The sequence below is a fragment of the Erythranthe guttata genome, chromosome 13 (assembly GCF_056151865.1).
Source record: "Erythranthe guttata isolate IM_541 chromosome 13, IM_541, whole genome shotgun sequence".
NCBI lineage: Eukaryota > Viridiplantae > Streptophyta > Magnoliopsida > Lamiales > Phrymaceae > Erythranthe > Erythranthe guttata.
Genome location: NC_142545.1, coordinates 16,171,984 through 16,184,961, shown reverse-complemented (window position 1 = coordinate 16,184,961; position 12,978 = coordinate 16,171,984). Strand labels below are relative to the sequence as shown.

The 12,978-nt window shown below is 39.9% G+C and overlaps 6 protein-coding genes and 1 non-coding gene across 7 annotated transcripts; 3 read left to right on the top strand and 4 right to left on the bottom strand.

Moving 5' to 3' along the window:
* Window positions 1–222: 222 nt before the first annotated feature.
* Window positions 223–1,945, top strand: LOC105968348 (cysteine-rich receptor-like protein kinase 15). Its single transcript, XM_088812478.1, is given in 8 exon segments — window positions 223–504; window positions 598–719; window positions 813–875; window positions 878–1,028; window positions 1,163–1,400; window positions 1,492–1,642; window positions 1,770–1,862; window positions 1,865–1,945. Coding segments are annotated over 8 exon segments (1,092 nt in total). The 5' UTR covers window positions 223–311.
* Window positions 1,946–2,301: 356 nt separating this feature from the next.
* On the bottom strand, window positions 2,302–3,521 carry LOC105968349 (antimicrobial ginkbilobin-2-like protein). The gene is made up of 2 exons (XM_012992978.2): window positions 2,741–3,521; window positions 2,302–2,528 (listed from the first exon to the last, which is right to left on the bottom strand). The coding sequence occupies exons 1-2, from the start codon at window positions 3,486–3,488 to the stop codon at window positions 2,422–2,424; spliced, it is 855 nt and encodes a 284-aa protein (XP_012848432.2). The 5' UTR covers window positions 3,489–3,521; the 3' UTR covers window positions 2,302–2,421.
* TRNAH-GUG (transfer RNA histidin (anticodon GUG)) lies at window positions 2,628–2,699 on the bottom strand. The gene has a single exon. It is a non-coding gene; the product is annotated as a tRNA-His (tRNA).
* A 1,087-nt stretch (window positions 3,522–4,608) lies between the features above and the next one.
* Window positions 4,609–5,468, bottom strand: LOC148766038 (antimicrobial ginkbilobin-2-like protein). Its single transcript, XM_088827560.1, has one exon. It carries the CDS (start codon window positions 5,374–5,376, stop codon window positions 4,618–4,620), a length of 759 nt encoding a protein of 252 aa, XP_088683686.1. The 5' UTR covers window positions 5,377–5,468; the 3' UTR covers window positions 4,609–4,617.
* A 2,112-nt stretch (window positions 5,469–7,580) lies between these two features.
* Window positions 7,581–8,776, top strand: PSBQA (photosystem II subunit QA). Its single transcript, XM_012993366.2, has 3 exons — window positions 7,581–8,031; window positions 8,113–8,408; window positions 8,514–8,776. The coding sequence occupies exons 1-3, from the start codon at window positions 7,731–7,733 to the stop codon at window positions 8,610–8,612; spliced, it is 696 nt and encodes a 231-aa protein (XP_012848820.2). The 5' UTR covers window positions 7,581–7,730; the 3' UTR covers window positions 8,613–8,776.
* Window positions 8,777–9,253: 477 nt separating this feature from the next.
* On the top strand, window positions 9,254–11,304 carry LOC105968662 (GLABROUS1 enhancer-binding protein-like). The gene has a single exon (XM_012993296.2). The coding sequence runs from the start codon at window positions 9,898–9,900 to the stop codon at window positions 11,086–11,088; it is 1,191 nt and encodes a 396-aa protein (XP_012848750.2). The 5' UTR covers window positions 9,254–9,897; the 3' UTR covers window positions 11,089–11,304.
* A 302-nt stretch (window positions 11,305–11,606) lies between these two features.
* On the bottom strand, window positions 11,607–12,507 carry LOC105968664 (transmembrane protein, putative (DUF1218)). Its single transcript, XM_012993299.2, has 3 exons — window positions 12,350–12,507; window positions 12,071–12,276; window positions 11,607–11,986 (listed from the first exon to the last, which is right to left on the bottom strand). Exons 1-3 carry the CDS (start codon window positions 12,446–12,448, stop codon window positions 11,746–11,748), a joined length of 546 nt encoding a protein of 181 aa, XP_012848753.2. The 5' UTR covers window positions 12,449–12,507; the 3' UTR covers window positions 11,607–11,745.
* Between the last annotated feature and the right edge of the window lie 471 nt (window positions 12,508–12,978).

Below are 12,978 nucleotides of genomic sequence, written 5' to 3'. Positions count from 1 at the left end.
ATCTTATCAGAAGTCAATTCATTTGTTGGACCGGTCCAATAAGTAAATGCCCATTTGGTTAAGATTAAAGATATTTTTTTTCCATAATTGCAAGCCAGGCCGAAACTTATTCAACAATATTATTTGGCCTTATTGAATGTCCAAAAATTGAGTTATTTAACCAAGAAGTTCTTGTTAATACAATGTAAAGTTATTTACTTATTTTGGGTTATTTTTCGTATACCTCCAAAAAAACTTTTAGGGCTGCTGCCCCGAACCCCGTCGTTTTAGGCCCCGCCCTCATCTATAATTCTGGCCTCATTACTATTTGCATGTCAAAAAGATTAATCGTATTCTTTCAAATATTGCATTCAAATATTGCAGGGAAGAATGATGACAATTCATCAACTCGAACTATCGTTATTATTGTGGTTTCAATTGTTACTTGTGTGTTACTGACAGTTGCTTCAGTTGGTATCTGGTTAAGAAAGACAATAAAACATAAATCAACGGAAAATCCTCAGGGTAATAAATCTTATTCTTGAAATCCATAAAAAAAAATTCTATTTGTATAATTGCTGCACATATTGATCAAGTATATGATTTTTTTCTTTACAGCTGTAGACGAGATTACGGCACTTGAATCTCTACAATATGTTTTTAGCACAATTAAAGCAGCAACAAACGATTTCTCTGATAATAACAAACTGGGCCAAGGTGGATTTGGTTCTGTTTATAAGGTAATTTTATATGATTTCATTATAGCGCAAGAATAGAAGTTGATGTTGCTTACAACTATACAAGAACTAAAGAACTTTGCAATTTAATATCAGGGGAAACTCCCAAACGATAAAGAAATAGCGGTGAAAAGATTGTCTATGAATTCAGGACAGGGTACGGTGATGTCGAATTTAAGAATGAGGTCTTATTACTAGCTAAACTTCAACACCGGAATCTCGTTAGACTCTTGGGCTTTGCTATACAAGGAACGGAAAAACTTATCGTGTATGAATTTGTTCACAATGGAAGCCTGGATCACTTTATGTTAGGTAATATTTCTTTCTTTTGTAGTAGTTATATAAAATTATAAATATAATATTGGTTAAAATTTCTTGCACATTTTAGTCATAGCTAATTAAGACACCTGTGATTTGGATTTAACCTGATTTAATTCAACATATAGACCCAATAAAGAGTCAGTGTTTGGATTGGGATAGACGCTACGAGATCATAAGGGGTATCGCCAGGGGACTTTTGTACTTGCATGAAGATTCGGAACTGAGAATCATTCACCGTGATCTGAAACTTGGTAATGTACTCTTAGATAGAGAGATGAATCCTAAAATTGCTGATTTCGGGTTGGCGAGGTTATTTGAACAAGACGAAACTCAAGGAAATACGCGCATGGTCGTTGGAACTTAGTAAGCGTTATTATATACTTGTATTAGAATCTAAGCCGAGAAAGCATATTCTATGTTTGACCTTACTATACAATCTGTATTGTTACTACAGTGGATACATGTCGCCTGAATATATTATGCACGGGCATTTCTCTGTTAAGTCGGATGTGTTTAGCTTCGGAGTTTTAGTCCTAGAAATCACGAGTGGTCAGAAAAACAGTTCTATCAAGATTGGGGACAATATGGAGGATCTCTTGACTTTTGTAAGTAATTAATTGATGCCTTAAGTTTGAAGCCAAATATTAATCAATCTGAACAAAATGGAATCCATGTATACATATATATATACATATATATATATTTTCTTTTTGTTCTTTTTTTTTCTTTCAGACATGGAAGAATTGGAGGGAAGGAACAACTGAGAATATAATAGATCCTGTCCTAAGAGCAGCCGGGGCTGTTTCTTTACGGGAGATGTTGAAGTGCATTCACATTGGTTTGTTGTGCGTGCAAGAAAATGCAGCTAACAGACCAACAATGGCTTCAATTTTTGTTATGTTGAGTAGCTCTACAATGGTTTTGCCTGTACCTTCTGAGCCATCGTTTTATAGGGCTAGTGGTTTTGGTCCAGATACTTCACTCTTTCGTAACTAATATGATTCATCACACTCGTCGATTTGATGCTAGCAAAGGATGGAATGCTAAGAGCCTAAGACAGCTACATCTGAATTTGATCCTCGGTAATTTGCAAGATTTTCTTAATGCACCAATGTTTGTTTGTATTGTTATAGGTTTTGAACAATGAATATAGGCTACATTTGAATCGCTGTTTCTGTTCTTTATCTTATGTGTTGTGTGTTAATATTTATGAAATAAAGCTGTATAAATAATGTTTTTACGCAGACAATGTATGTACCTAATCTTGATTCTCGAACCAGTTATTATTGGAGATTAAGTTTACATAAGTAACTTAAATAACGGGGCTAACAACTGTTACCACATTGTGAATATGTTTGGCTGTTTTGGTGGTGGAAGGAGAAGCTTAGAGAAACGCCATTGTTGTCATGAAAATGGTTATGGCCATTGCTAATCGTCCCGCCAAACCTCTGTTTGATGCATCTGATTTGGGAGGTGCCGGCTTTCCTAGTCCTACAAATATACAGACAAAACTTAATTAAGTTTGGATAATAATATTGGGCTGCCTTTTTCTTGATAGCCCAGAGAAAAATAAAAAGGATAACAAAATACTGTGGCTGCTGGGATTCGAGCCCAGGTCTCCACGGCCACAACGTGGAATTCTCACCACTAAACTACAGCCACTTTTGTTGAAAATGATTCAAGTAAACTATAATTATACGTACCCTCTTCGGCAGTAAGGTTAAAGTAGAAACGAGTATGATCGTACAACATGAAACAACCCACCCCATTGATTTGACAACTCCGATCGTCGGAAACGGTTGTCCCAAAGGCCTTTACCAACCACTCCAAACAATCCCTACACTCCGACTTTCCCAAGTCTCTGGTGCACTGGCCCAACCCATACCTCTTCCCGCCAAGGCCGTCATCCACCTCCCCTGTCGCGAACATCAAACTCTCTCCAGGAGCCGCCTCTGCCAGCCCCAGCAACATCGTCCTCCCCTTTGCCGCCGCCGCCGGCTCTCCCAAACTCGAGCTGTTCGATCGATATACAGTTAAACTCGATTTCTCCCAAGTCCCGTAGAAGCTCGCGTTCGAATACCTTAGCAAACACCAACTCTGCCAGATCAGGGCGCCTTTATTCCCCGCGCCGCCACACGCGCTGCTGTTGGCGCTCAAAATGAACGACTCTCTGGTGCAGTTAGCGCAGTTGGACTTTGAAATATCGCCTCTGCACTGTATGAGTCCGTACACTCTGTCGGGGCCTTTTTCCCCCGCCTCGGCTCTGTAATAGCCGTTGTTCAGGATCACGTTTGCTTCCAGCTTGGTGAACAAGGTGTTTACATTTTCCGTCCAGGCGGAAGAGCTTTTAGCTTCTGACGACGGCCAGCAGATAGAACCCCCGTGTTCGTTGGTATCTGCATAGCAATGACGGCACAAGAAAAGCATGAAAATTGGTAGGAAATTAATCATTATCAATGACGACGACGCTGAACTTAATTTAAAGGCCATCGATTTTTATTTTTTTCTTTTGGTGCTGATAAAATGGATTTAATAATTCCCCCTGGTTTTTATAATATTGTTGAGTTTTAGTCAACGTGCATGCATGTATTTATTTTTATAAGTTAGTGTGGTTTCGTGCTTGCGAAGGGATTAGAGTTGATCAATTCCACGCGTAGTGTGCAAAGAGTTGCAACTCCCACCGGCTATTAATCTAAGGTATTATTCCTACTTGTGTACTGTCTTTACCTGGTTTATCACTTTAAACATTGTCAAATTGTCCCACTAAACTTTTGTTCCCGTAAGTCAACTCGCCGCCGCCAAATGTGGTTGACTATTTAAGTAATGGGCTATTTGTATCTCTTCTTTTGACTTTTGTTTTAATGGGCTACTGGAGTCTGTTGGGCCAAATTTCTAGTAGCCATATCAAATATTACATGTGACAAATTAATGAAAACATCATCAAGAAAGACATTGCAATGTGTGCATTTTATTATAACTAAACTTTACTGTTTAGATAATTAATTAATTTATGAATCCATTATTATATTTTTAATGAATAGTAAATTTTACTGGTCCAATGCACCCCCGATTCTCAGACCATTGAAACGTTTGAAAACTGAGAGGAAATTAATATTTCCTTCAGTTTCCTACAAAGTAAAATAGAATATATATATATATATATATATATATATATATATATATATATATATATATATAGAGACTGAGTTTACAGAATTGCAAGTCAAGAAATAGAGGTTAACTACTATCACAATTCACAATGTGCAATCAAACTTTAGTGCAAATAAATAATATGTTTGAATCTTTTTCTCTTTTGGTGGTGGAAGAAGAGCTTAGAGAAACGCCATTGCTGTCATAAAAATGGTTATGGCCGTCGCTAATCGTCCTGCCAAACCTCTGTTTCTGGTAACGGAAGGTATCACCTCTCTTAGTCCTACAACCCAAATATACATACAAACTTTAATAAAGTCGTCGATCGGCCAACAGGTAAAAAAAATAAATCAGAAATCAAGAAATAATTTCGCCACTAAACTACAGCCACTGCCACTGTATAATGCCAATATATAATATTGAATTAAATTTACATGTAGTTACCTTCTTCAGCACTAGTATTGAAGTACAAATGTGTATCATCGTACAGCATGAAACAACTCACTCCATAAACACCCCAACTCCGTTTGTCGATTACCCCAAAAACCTTTAACAAGTCCTCCAAACAATCTCTACAATCGGACTTTCCCAAGTCTCTGGTGCACTGGGCCAACCCATACCTCTTCCCGCCCTTGCCATCATCCATCTCCGCTTTCGCAAACTTCAGACTCTCTTTAGCTGCCGCTGCCGGCAGCCCCATCATCATCATCCGCCCCTTCGCAACAACCCCCGGTTCCTCCAAACTCGAGCTGTTCGGATATACTGCAGAGCGCAATTCCTCCCAAACCGGCTGGTTGAAGCTTACGTTCGAGTACCGCAGCAAACACCACCTCTGCCAAACCACTGCGCTTCTGCTCCTCCGGCTGCACCAGCTGCTGCGGAATGACTTCTTTGTGCAGTCTGTGCAGTTTGACTTGGAAATATCGGCTCTGCATTGTATGATGCCGTACACTTTGTCTACACCCTTTTCCTCCCCTGCCTCGGCTCTGTAGTAGCCGTTGTTGATAATCACGTTTGCTTCCAGTGCGGTGAACAAGCTGTTTAGATTTTCCGTCCACGTGGGACTTTCAGCTTCCGACGACAGGTGCCAGCAGGAAGAACTCGTCACATCGTTTCTGTCTGCGTAGCAACGACAGAAAACCGATACTAAAATCATTATTGACGACAGTGAATTGAATAAAGAGGCCATCGATCTTTTTATATACGTGTGATCGAGCTAGTATATTTTCTTGCCGTTGAGAAATAGATTTCCCTGCAGGTTCTTATAATGCTGATTTTTCAGTTTAGTCTTTTTTTTTTTTGATAAATATTTCAGTTTAGTCAATATATATATATATATATATATATATATATGTGTGTGCTGCAAGTGTTTGAGTTGATCAATTCCAGGTTTTTTTTTGGGTTAACTGCAAAAAATCCCCTAAACTTTGGACGTTTTTGCACTTTATCCCCTGAACGGAAAAAAGTTGCACGAGCATACCCGAACTTAATAAATTATTGCACCGGCAACTAAAACTTCTATTTTCAGCCACATTCTTCCCTGAATTGTACACGTGCCATTCACACGTGAAAATAGAGGGGCAATTTCGCCATCTCACAAGATTTATAGAAAAAACTAAAAAAAGAAAAAAAAAAAAAAGAAAAAAAAAAAACAAATTGGTCATCTTCTTCATCATTCTCTTGGCAGCCAAACAGAGCAGGAGAATCTCCGCCGCCGCGCCACCACCTCTGGCTTCTGCTCCTCCGCCGCACCACCACCACCACCATCTCGGCCGCGCGTTTCTTCCAGGTCCACCAATTTCAGTCCCCCACCCCTTAGTCTCACTCTCAAATCAGCGCCCCTTTGGCTCCCCCAACAACTCTCCTCTCGTCATTTCCGTACACTTCTCCTTCAACCCTTCTAACCCCACTTTCTCTCTCTTCTTCAAACCTCAATTTGGATTTTTCTCTCTCCGAAAATCCACCTTCTCTCATACAGAATCGAGTGGCCTAGCAGCGAACCCAGAAATGGAGATGTCGGATTTGATTCCATCTCCTTCGGGTTTGTTCCACTGGAGTAGCCCGCTGTATCGTGAAGGACCTATCACCGGAAAATTATCGTGAGGGAGAAACCTTCCACCATTGAAACCGCCGGCGGTGGTGCATCAATTTCGGCCCCCGACCAATTTTTTTTCTTTGAATCAGAGTTTGATTCGCCAAGGATTTGAGTTTATGGAATCAAAGCTTAATCAACAATACAGTCCTCAATTTCGTGTTTTTTTTCGGGAGAGAGAGAGAGAGAGAGATTGATTAATTTGGTGTGATGTGCTTTCAAGTTACAGTCTTTAATTTCCGATTGACGGTGAAGTAGAGGCGGCAGGCGGTGGAGGGAGGCGGCGCAGAGGTGGCGGAGGGAGGTGAAGTAGAGGCGGCAGGCGGCGGCGCAGAGGTGGCGGAGGGAGGTGATGCAGAGGCGGCAGGCGGCGGCTGAGGGCTGGTGTTGACGGGATGAGGGATGATGGTGACCGGAAGAAGAAAACTTTTTTTTTTTCTTTTTAAGATTTATTTATATTTATTAAAAAGAAAATGAAGAGAATGGGTGTATAAGGAAATGACTCATTTAACCCAGCTATATTCACGTGTAAGGCACGTGACTTGGATTCCGGTCAATATTTGCCATAAATGGACATTTTGGATATTGGTGCTAAGAATAATAGAGTTCGGGTATGCTCGTGCAACTTTTTTCCGTTCAGGGGGTAAAGCGCAAAAACGTCTAAAGTTTAGGGGATTTTTTGCAGTTAACTCTTTTTTTTTTAAAATAGAATCACTGTCGTTAACTGTTACAAATTGTTCAGTTTTACTAAACATCTATATATTATGAGTTTTTAAATTGAGATCTTATCTATTTGTTTCCTTACGTCAATCATAAAAGATTTTAATACTCAATGGGAAAAGAAGATAAAGAAAAAAATTATATATATATATATATATATCAAAAAAGAAAAAAAAAAGATTATTATCGCATAAATTCAACCTACCGCGAAATATGGATGACTAGCATGATTTTTTATGTATATATTGGACTTCTTACTTAGGCCAACTATACAATTCAAAAATTTGGTATTAATTATTGTTTCTGTTCAGATTGATTATAGCTTTGGAGGAATTTTATCGATTTATAAATCATCGATGTTAATAAACTATAGTAATTTTTAGATAAATTATTAATTAATAATATCATTAGTATATTTTTTAACCAATAAATTTTATTGATTTATAAACACTTTTATCTGAAATTCGAATTTAGACGACAAATTGGTGCAAAATTTTAGCGATCCATGAATCCACGTGTCACAATGCTATTGCCTGGAAGAGATCATAATCATACGTGTCAACAATTGGAACACTCATTGGCTGAGACAACATCCAAAGTCAGATAAGATGATTTCTTCATCACATGAATATAACTTATAACTTAGCTTCATATCCCCCATCCTACATTTTCCCTTATTTTCACCTGAGAATTTCTTGTTTTAAAGAGAAATTAGATATACAGTTCTTGTAATGGCTCAAGCTATGGCGTCAATGGCTGGCTTGCGTGGCTCTTCTCAAGCCGTCCTGGAAGGGAGCTTCCAATCCAGCCGCTTGAGCACAGCCGCCAACACCGGCAGAATCGCCGTGTCCAGACCAGAGTACTTCACTATTCGAGCCCAGCAGCAGAACTCAGGCGAGACCGAGACTAGCCGCCGTACCATGTTGGGGCTCGTTGCCGCCGGAATCGCATCGGGATCCTTTGTGCAAGCCGTGCTCGCCGACGCCAAGCCGATCAAGATCGGAGGACCACCCCCACCCTCCGGTGGACTGCGTGAGTAGCTTCTTTTTTATCAGTTAATTAATCTAGTAATTAGTGGAGTAATTACACTACTAATTAATCATTAATTAACAGCTGGAACATTGAACTCGGACGAAGCAAGAGACTTCAAATTGCCCCTAAAAGAGAGGTTTTATCTTCAGCCAAAAACACCCATTGAGGCTGCAGCAAGGGCTAAAGAATCTGCTAAAGAAATTGTGGGGGTGAAAACGCTAATCGAACAGAAGGCTTGGCCTTACGTGCAAAACGATCTCCGTTCAAAGGCATCCTACCTCCGTTACGATCTTAACACCGTTATCGCTGCCAAGCCCAAGGCAGAAAAGCAATCTCTTAAAGATCTCACTTCCAAGCTCCTCAAGAACATCAGCGATGTAACTAATTAATTACTTCCACTATTATATTATTAATTTCGCATTTAATTACCAATTAGCAACTTATTATATGCTATTAAATCTTTTTTTTTTTTTAATCTCCAGCTGGACCATGCGGCAAAAATCAAGAGCTCGGCGGAGGCGGAGAAGTACTACGCTGAAACTGTGTCCACACTGAATGAAGTTCTGGCCAAGCTTGGTTAGAAAAAAATAATGTGTGTTGAATGAAATGTAACTTTTGCTTTGAGCCAATGGCATATGCTTTCTTAATTACATGAAATTTCAAGAATTTTTGTTTTGTTCTGTCGTCGGAGACTTGTATATTTGATCTCTAAGGTTGTAATGATCCAATTCATCTCTATGGTTGTAATGATCTATTGAGATTGCGAATTAATAAAGGTTAGAAAATATGCACAAGGATTAATGAAAAGAAACGATGATGAAATCCTCCCACTCAGTTGAAAAAAAATGTGAAAACTACACCAACTAAGTATTGAAAATAAAAGGTTCAACACATTCCACCAAATTAAAAAGATAGTAATTTTAAAAAATAAAATAATTCTCAATGACTGTTTATTCTCTTTCCAAAAAAAAAAATTTAATTAATTTAGAATGTGATCCGGGCTCATGGCATCGGACCTCTACATAGCGAAAGTCCAAACATTTGGGAAAGCCCGGTTGACAGGCCCACACTCCTATCCTGTTGCCGAGTAGCGAAGTCGGGAAGTACTGCCGAGATCATAGGTCGGCATACTCGGAGGCCCATTTAATGACTTGGGCCATATATTTATTGCACCAACACTAGCATTTAATGCTCGGATGTCCGCTTGCCGCGCGACAATGGGAGATACCATAACTTCCTATCTAAGAGACTTCACCTAAGGATATAAGGTGCCATCCGGCTAATCCAATGATGATGATTACACGGATTACCAAGGAACGTGCGGCGAAGTAACATCATTCACTCTCTCAATAAATATTTTCGCCAAAACACTACCTAGATATTTCATGACTTGATTGTTGGAGCGTTAATTCCGGCGTCAACTCGGGTTTTTTCTATCACACGTGAACACATCACTCCCAAATCACCTCTTGAGAAGAACCAATACTATTTCATCGGTGCTTGGCGGACGGGTTAGAATTATATATGTACATTGCATTTTAAGGATTTAAAAATTCAAATTATCTTTTTGTAAACACTAAAATTGTTTTTTTTAATATGAGTTTGAGATGGGATTAACTCTGAATTAGACTTACACTTAATTAATCTTATAATGTATGGTATAGCAATGTCATGCATTTGAAACGACACCGGATCGTTGGCTGTGTGAATTGAGACGTGGTACCCTACAACCTTGTTTTCTCCGACGTGTACGAAAATAAAATAAAGTTATTACACAATCCCCCAAAAGTACAACATTTTCTCCAGAAACCCTAGATTTTTTATTCACCACAACAATTTCTGTAATTAAACCTCTATCTGAAAAAAATGGCTAAGAATCGGGAACCGGAGAAGACCGTGGAATCATCGGAATCGCATGAGGAAGAAGATGACGACGACTCGTCTGAAGAAGTCGGTTCACACGAATCCGACTCCGAACCCGAACAGACCCAAGTTACCAAAAAGCCCTTGTCTTCGACACCGGCTGCAACCCTAAAAAAAACCCAACCGCCGTCCTCCTCCAAACCCCAGAAGCAGCTGCCGGCGTCCTCTTCCTCCGGCGAGGATGAGTCCGGATCTGAGTCCGATTCGGACTCGGACGGACCAGATCCAAAGGTCAAGCCTTTAGCAACCAAGCCCATGGACAGCTCACAGAAATCCAACGCCGCCGCTAGGAAGCCCGGATCCAAATCCGCAGCTTCAGATCTCGTCACTCCGGCAAAATCCGCCGCCGCAAAACGCCCTGCGGAGGAGAAAGAAACGGAGGCGAAGGATTCAAAGAAGGCGAAGAAGAAGGCCACCGAACCCGAGAGCTCCGCAAAAAAATCCTCCGACGATTCAAAGAAACAGCTTTTCCAGAGGCTGTGGAGCGCGGACGACGAGATCGCGATTCTGAAAGGAATGACCGATTACACCCTAAAGAAGAACTCCGACCCGTTAGCGAATATGAACGGTTTCCATGATTTCATCAAGAAAAATCTCCACGTGGATGTGACCCGGACTCAGTTGAGCGATAAGGTGAGGAGGCTGAAGAAGAAGTACGTGAACAACAAAAAGAAAGAGAAGGGAGGCAAAGACAGGACATTCTCCAACCCCCACGAGCAAAAAGCATACGAACTGTCCAAAAAGGTGTGGGGGAACGACACCGCGAAAGAAAATGGGGTCGAGAAAATCGTTACGACCCCAACCCCGAAAGCAAACGGCACCGCAGCGAAGAAGACGCCAGCAGCAGCAGCTAAGGTGGCTACTGTGGCCAAGGCTGAAGAAGAGGCTGTGGTGGCTGTGAAAAAGGATGTGCAGAGTTTGTCACCAGCAGCCACACTGTACGCCGATGGTGGATCGGTCGAGAGCAATATTTTGAGGACCGGTGAAGTGATGTTTGCGTCGGGAAAATGGACCGATAGGGAGAAGGAGTGGAACAGATTGAAGTTGGAGGAGGTTGCTATTATCCAGAGGCATTTGGAGATCAAAACCGCACAAGTGAAGCTTGTTTTGGATGGTTTGAAGTCTGATGAATGACCACTGAGTTTCCGGACAGGTGTTGCTTCTTGTTATAAATTGTATGAACTTTTGTTATTTTTATGTCTATGAATCGTTCTTGTTTCGAGGCTAATTAGTTTGTACTAGGTTAGCTTTCTTGATTGGCCTTCGTCTTTCTTTTCTAGTTATAAAGATTATGTTCTGCATGCTGTATAATGAACTCCTTTGATATATAATGTAGTATGTTTGTTGTTATGTTCTTGGTGTTTTCATTTGTGTTTTTGTTTTGCTGTCTATTAGTAATTACTTGTTATTCAGAGGTAGTTTAATCGAAATGGTTACTTTGTAATTTTCCATCTATTGCAGTTATTACCTTAATTGTGGTCATGTCTCGTTTTGTTTCTCTGGACTCGGGTTTGTAGCTATGCGGGACCTGGATTATGTTGCTTCGTATACATGCATATGAGTTATTTGTGGCAATAACTAGGATATTAAGATTGTCCATTTCTCAATGATGTTAAACTCGAACATTTTGTAACATTGAATCGATCACATCCTTTTGTCCCAGTAGAAAACCTTCATTAGAATAGGCATGTGTTGGTGATTATGAGTTACGAATTTACCGAACAATTATCTGTAGAAAGTAAGATGCAAAATCAAACATATGTATTGTTGATTAGGAGAAAGAGAAAACGCTCAGGCAGGTGGTGCTTGTTGATTCGGTTTGTTTTCCTGGCCTTGTTGATTTAGTTTCCTTTCTTCGTGAAAGACTGCAACCGCAGAAATATAGTAGGCAACCGCAAAAAGCCCGTGAATAAAACACAGTATCCCTCCGATCGACAGCTGGCGGTGGTGGGTCATCCCACAATTCTTTCTCGATCTCGAGTTCGCTAACGTTCCCGATATTAGCAGGATGAATGCAATACCCAACATAACCCTGTTTTTTTAACGAACGCAGATTACGTTAGTCATCTCCAAAACCTAAACCTAGTACTTATGTACTAAATAATATGAAGTGTACCATGACAGAATAAGGGAAGCAGCAGCGAGCTGCTTGTTAGGAGAAGCCCGATCCAGTTCTTCTTTCGATCCGATGAAGATGCACCCTGCGAGTAGATTCACTATGCTGTGTGCCAGACACAGTAGCACCACTGCACCCAATCCAAGCTTGAAAGCTTGGTAGCTCGGGTCTCGACATTCGAATATCCATAGCCTCAGCTGTTGAACCTGTTACACACGCGATTAAATAAACGGTAGGAAAATTAATTTTGACTTTTTTTTTTGTGGGATAAAGGCAAACCTTATTTTCGGCGACCTCGGCCTGGATGCCGAGAACTCCTGCTACAACGTCGATAACCATGATTAACAGACATACAAGTAAGTCCAAGTTTTTCGCCATAGCTTCTGAACAATTTAGAGATGTACAGAGCTTTAGAATTGGAACAAGAAGTTATGTTATCTTATAATGGTTGTATGAAAGAATCAGAATAATGGACAGGCTGACAAATGGTTCAGATGTGAGAGGGAAAAAAAGGTTTCATTTGTCTTGTAAGATGTCTTTGATCTCTCTCTGCTTTTTTGGTGCTGAGGATTCCTTTCATGGGTAACAAGAAAAGCAGAGATTGTGAAATACAGCTTGGTTTTAGGTTTATATTCTCTTGCATGTTTACTTCAATCTTTAGTCAGGTGTTTGCCATTTTTTATTTGTTACTTTCATCTTCTTTTTTCATGTGTATTCCCATACTCTTAACTGTAAGTTTCATCATTACATTGTTTTAATCAAGGTATATTTTGATTCTTTTTAGTTTTATTATTATCCTGTGGCTGAGTCATAATTTTGTCATAGCATATACAGTAAACAATCTTAAGGCCCTTAATCTTATCAACTTAATTATCTTACACAAAAAATAAATAAATTATCTTAGTTTG

Bases quoted from the DNA above. Each gene is read 5' to 3' on its own strand.
- LOC105968664 (XM_012993299.2), bottom strand. From the start codon at position 12,448: ATGGCGAAAAACTTGGACTTACTTGTATGTCTGTTAATCATGGTTATC. The intron at 12,277-12,349 runs GTTTGCCTTTAT...CGTGTGTAACAG, and splicing joins CCGAGGTCGCCGAAAATAAG to GTTCAACAGCTGAGGCTATG. The intron at 11,987-12,070 runs GTACACTTCATA...TTAAAAAAACAG, and splicing joins GCTTCCCTTATTCTGTCATG to GGTTATGTTGGGTATTGCAT.
- PSBQA (XM_012993366.2), top strand. From the start codon at position 7,731: ATGGCTCAAGCTATGGCGTCAATGGCTGGCTTGCGTGGCTCTTCTCAA. The intron at 8,032-8,112 runs GTGAGTAGCTTC...ATTAATTAACAG, and splicing joins CCCACCCTCCGGTGGACTGC to CTGGAACATTGAACTCGGAC. The intron at 8,409-8,513 runs GTAACTAATTAA...TTTAATCTCCAG, and splicing joins TCCTCAAGAACATCAGCGAT to CTGGACCATGCGGCAAAAAT.
- LOC105968349 (XM_012992978.2), bottom strand. From the start codon at position 3,488: ATGATTAATTTCCTACCAATTTTCATGCTTTTCTTGTGCCGTCATTGC. The intron at 2,529-2,740 runs GTACGTATAATT...GTATATTTGTAG, and splicing joins TAACCTTACTGCCGAAGAGG to GACTAGGAAAGCCGGCACCT.
- LOC105968662 (XM_012993296.2), top strand. From the start codon at position 9,898: ATGGCTAAGAATCGGGAACCGGAGAAGACCGTGGAATCATCGGAATCG.
- LOC148766038 (XM_088827560.1), bottom strand. From the start codon at position 5,376: ATGGCCTCTTTATTCAATTCACTGTCGTCAATAATGATTTTAGTATCG.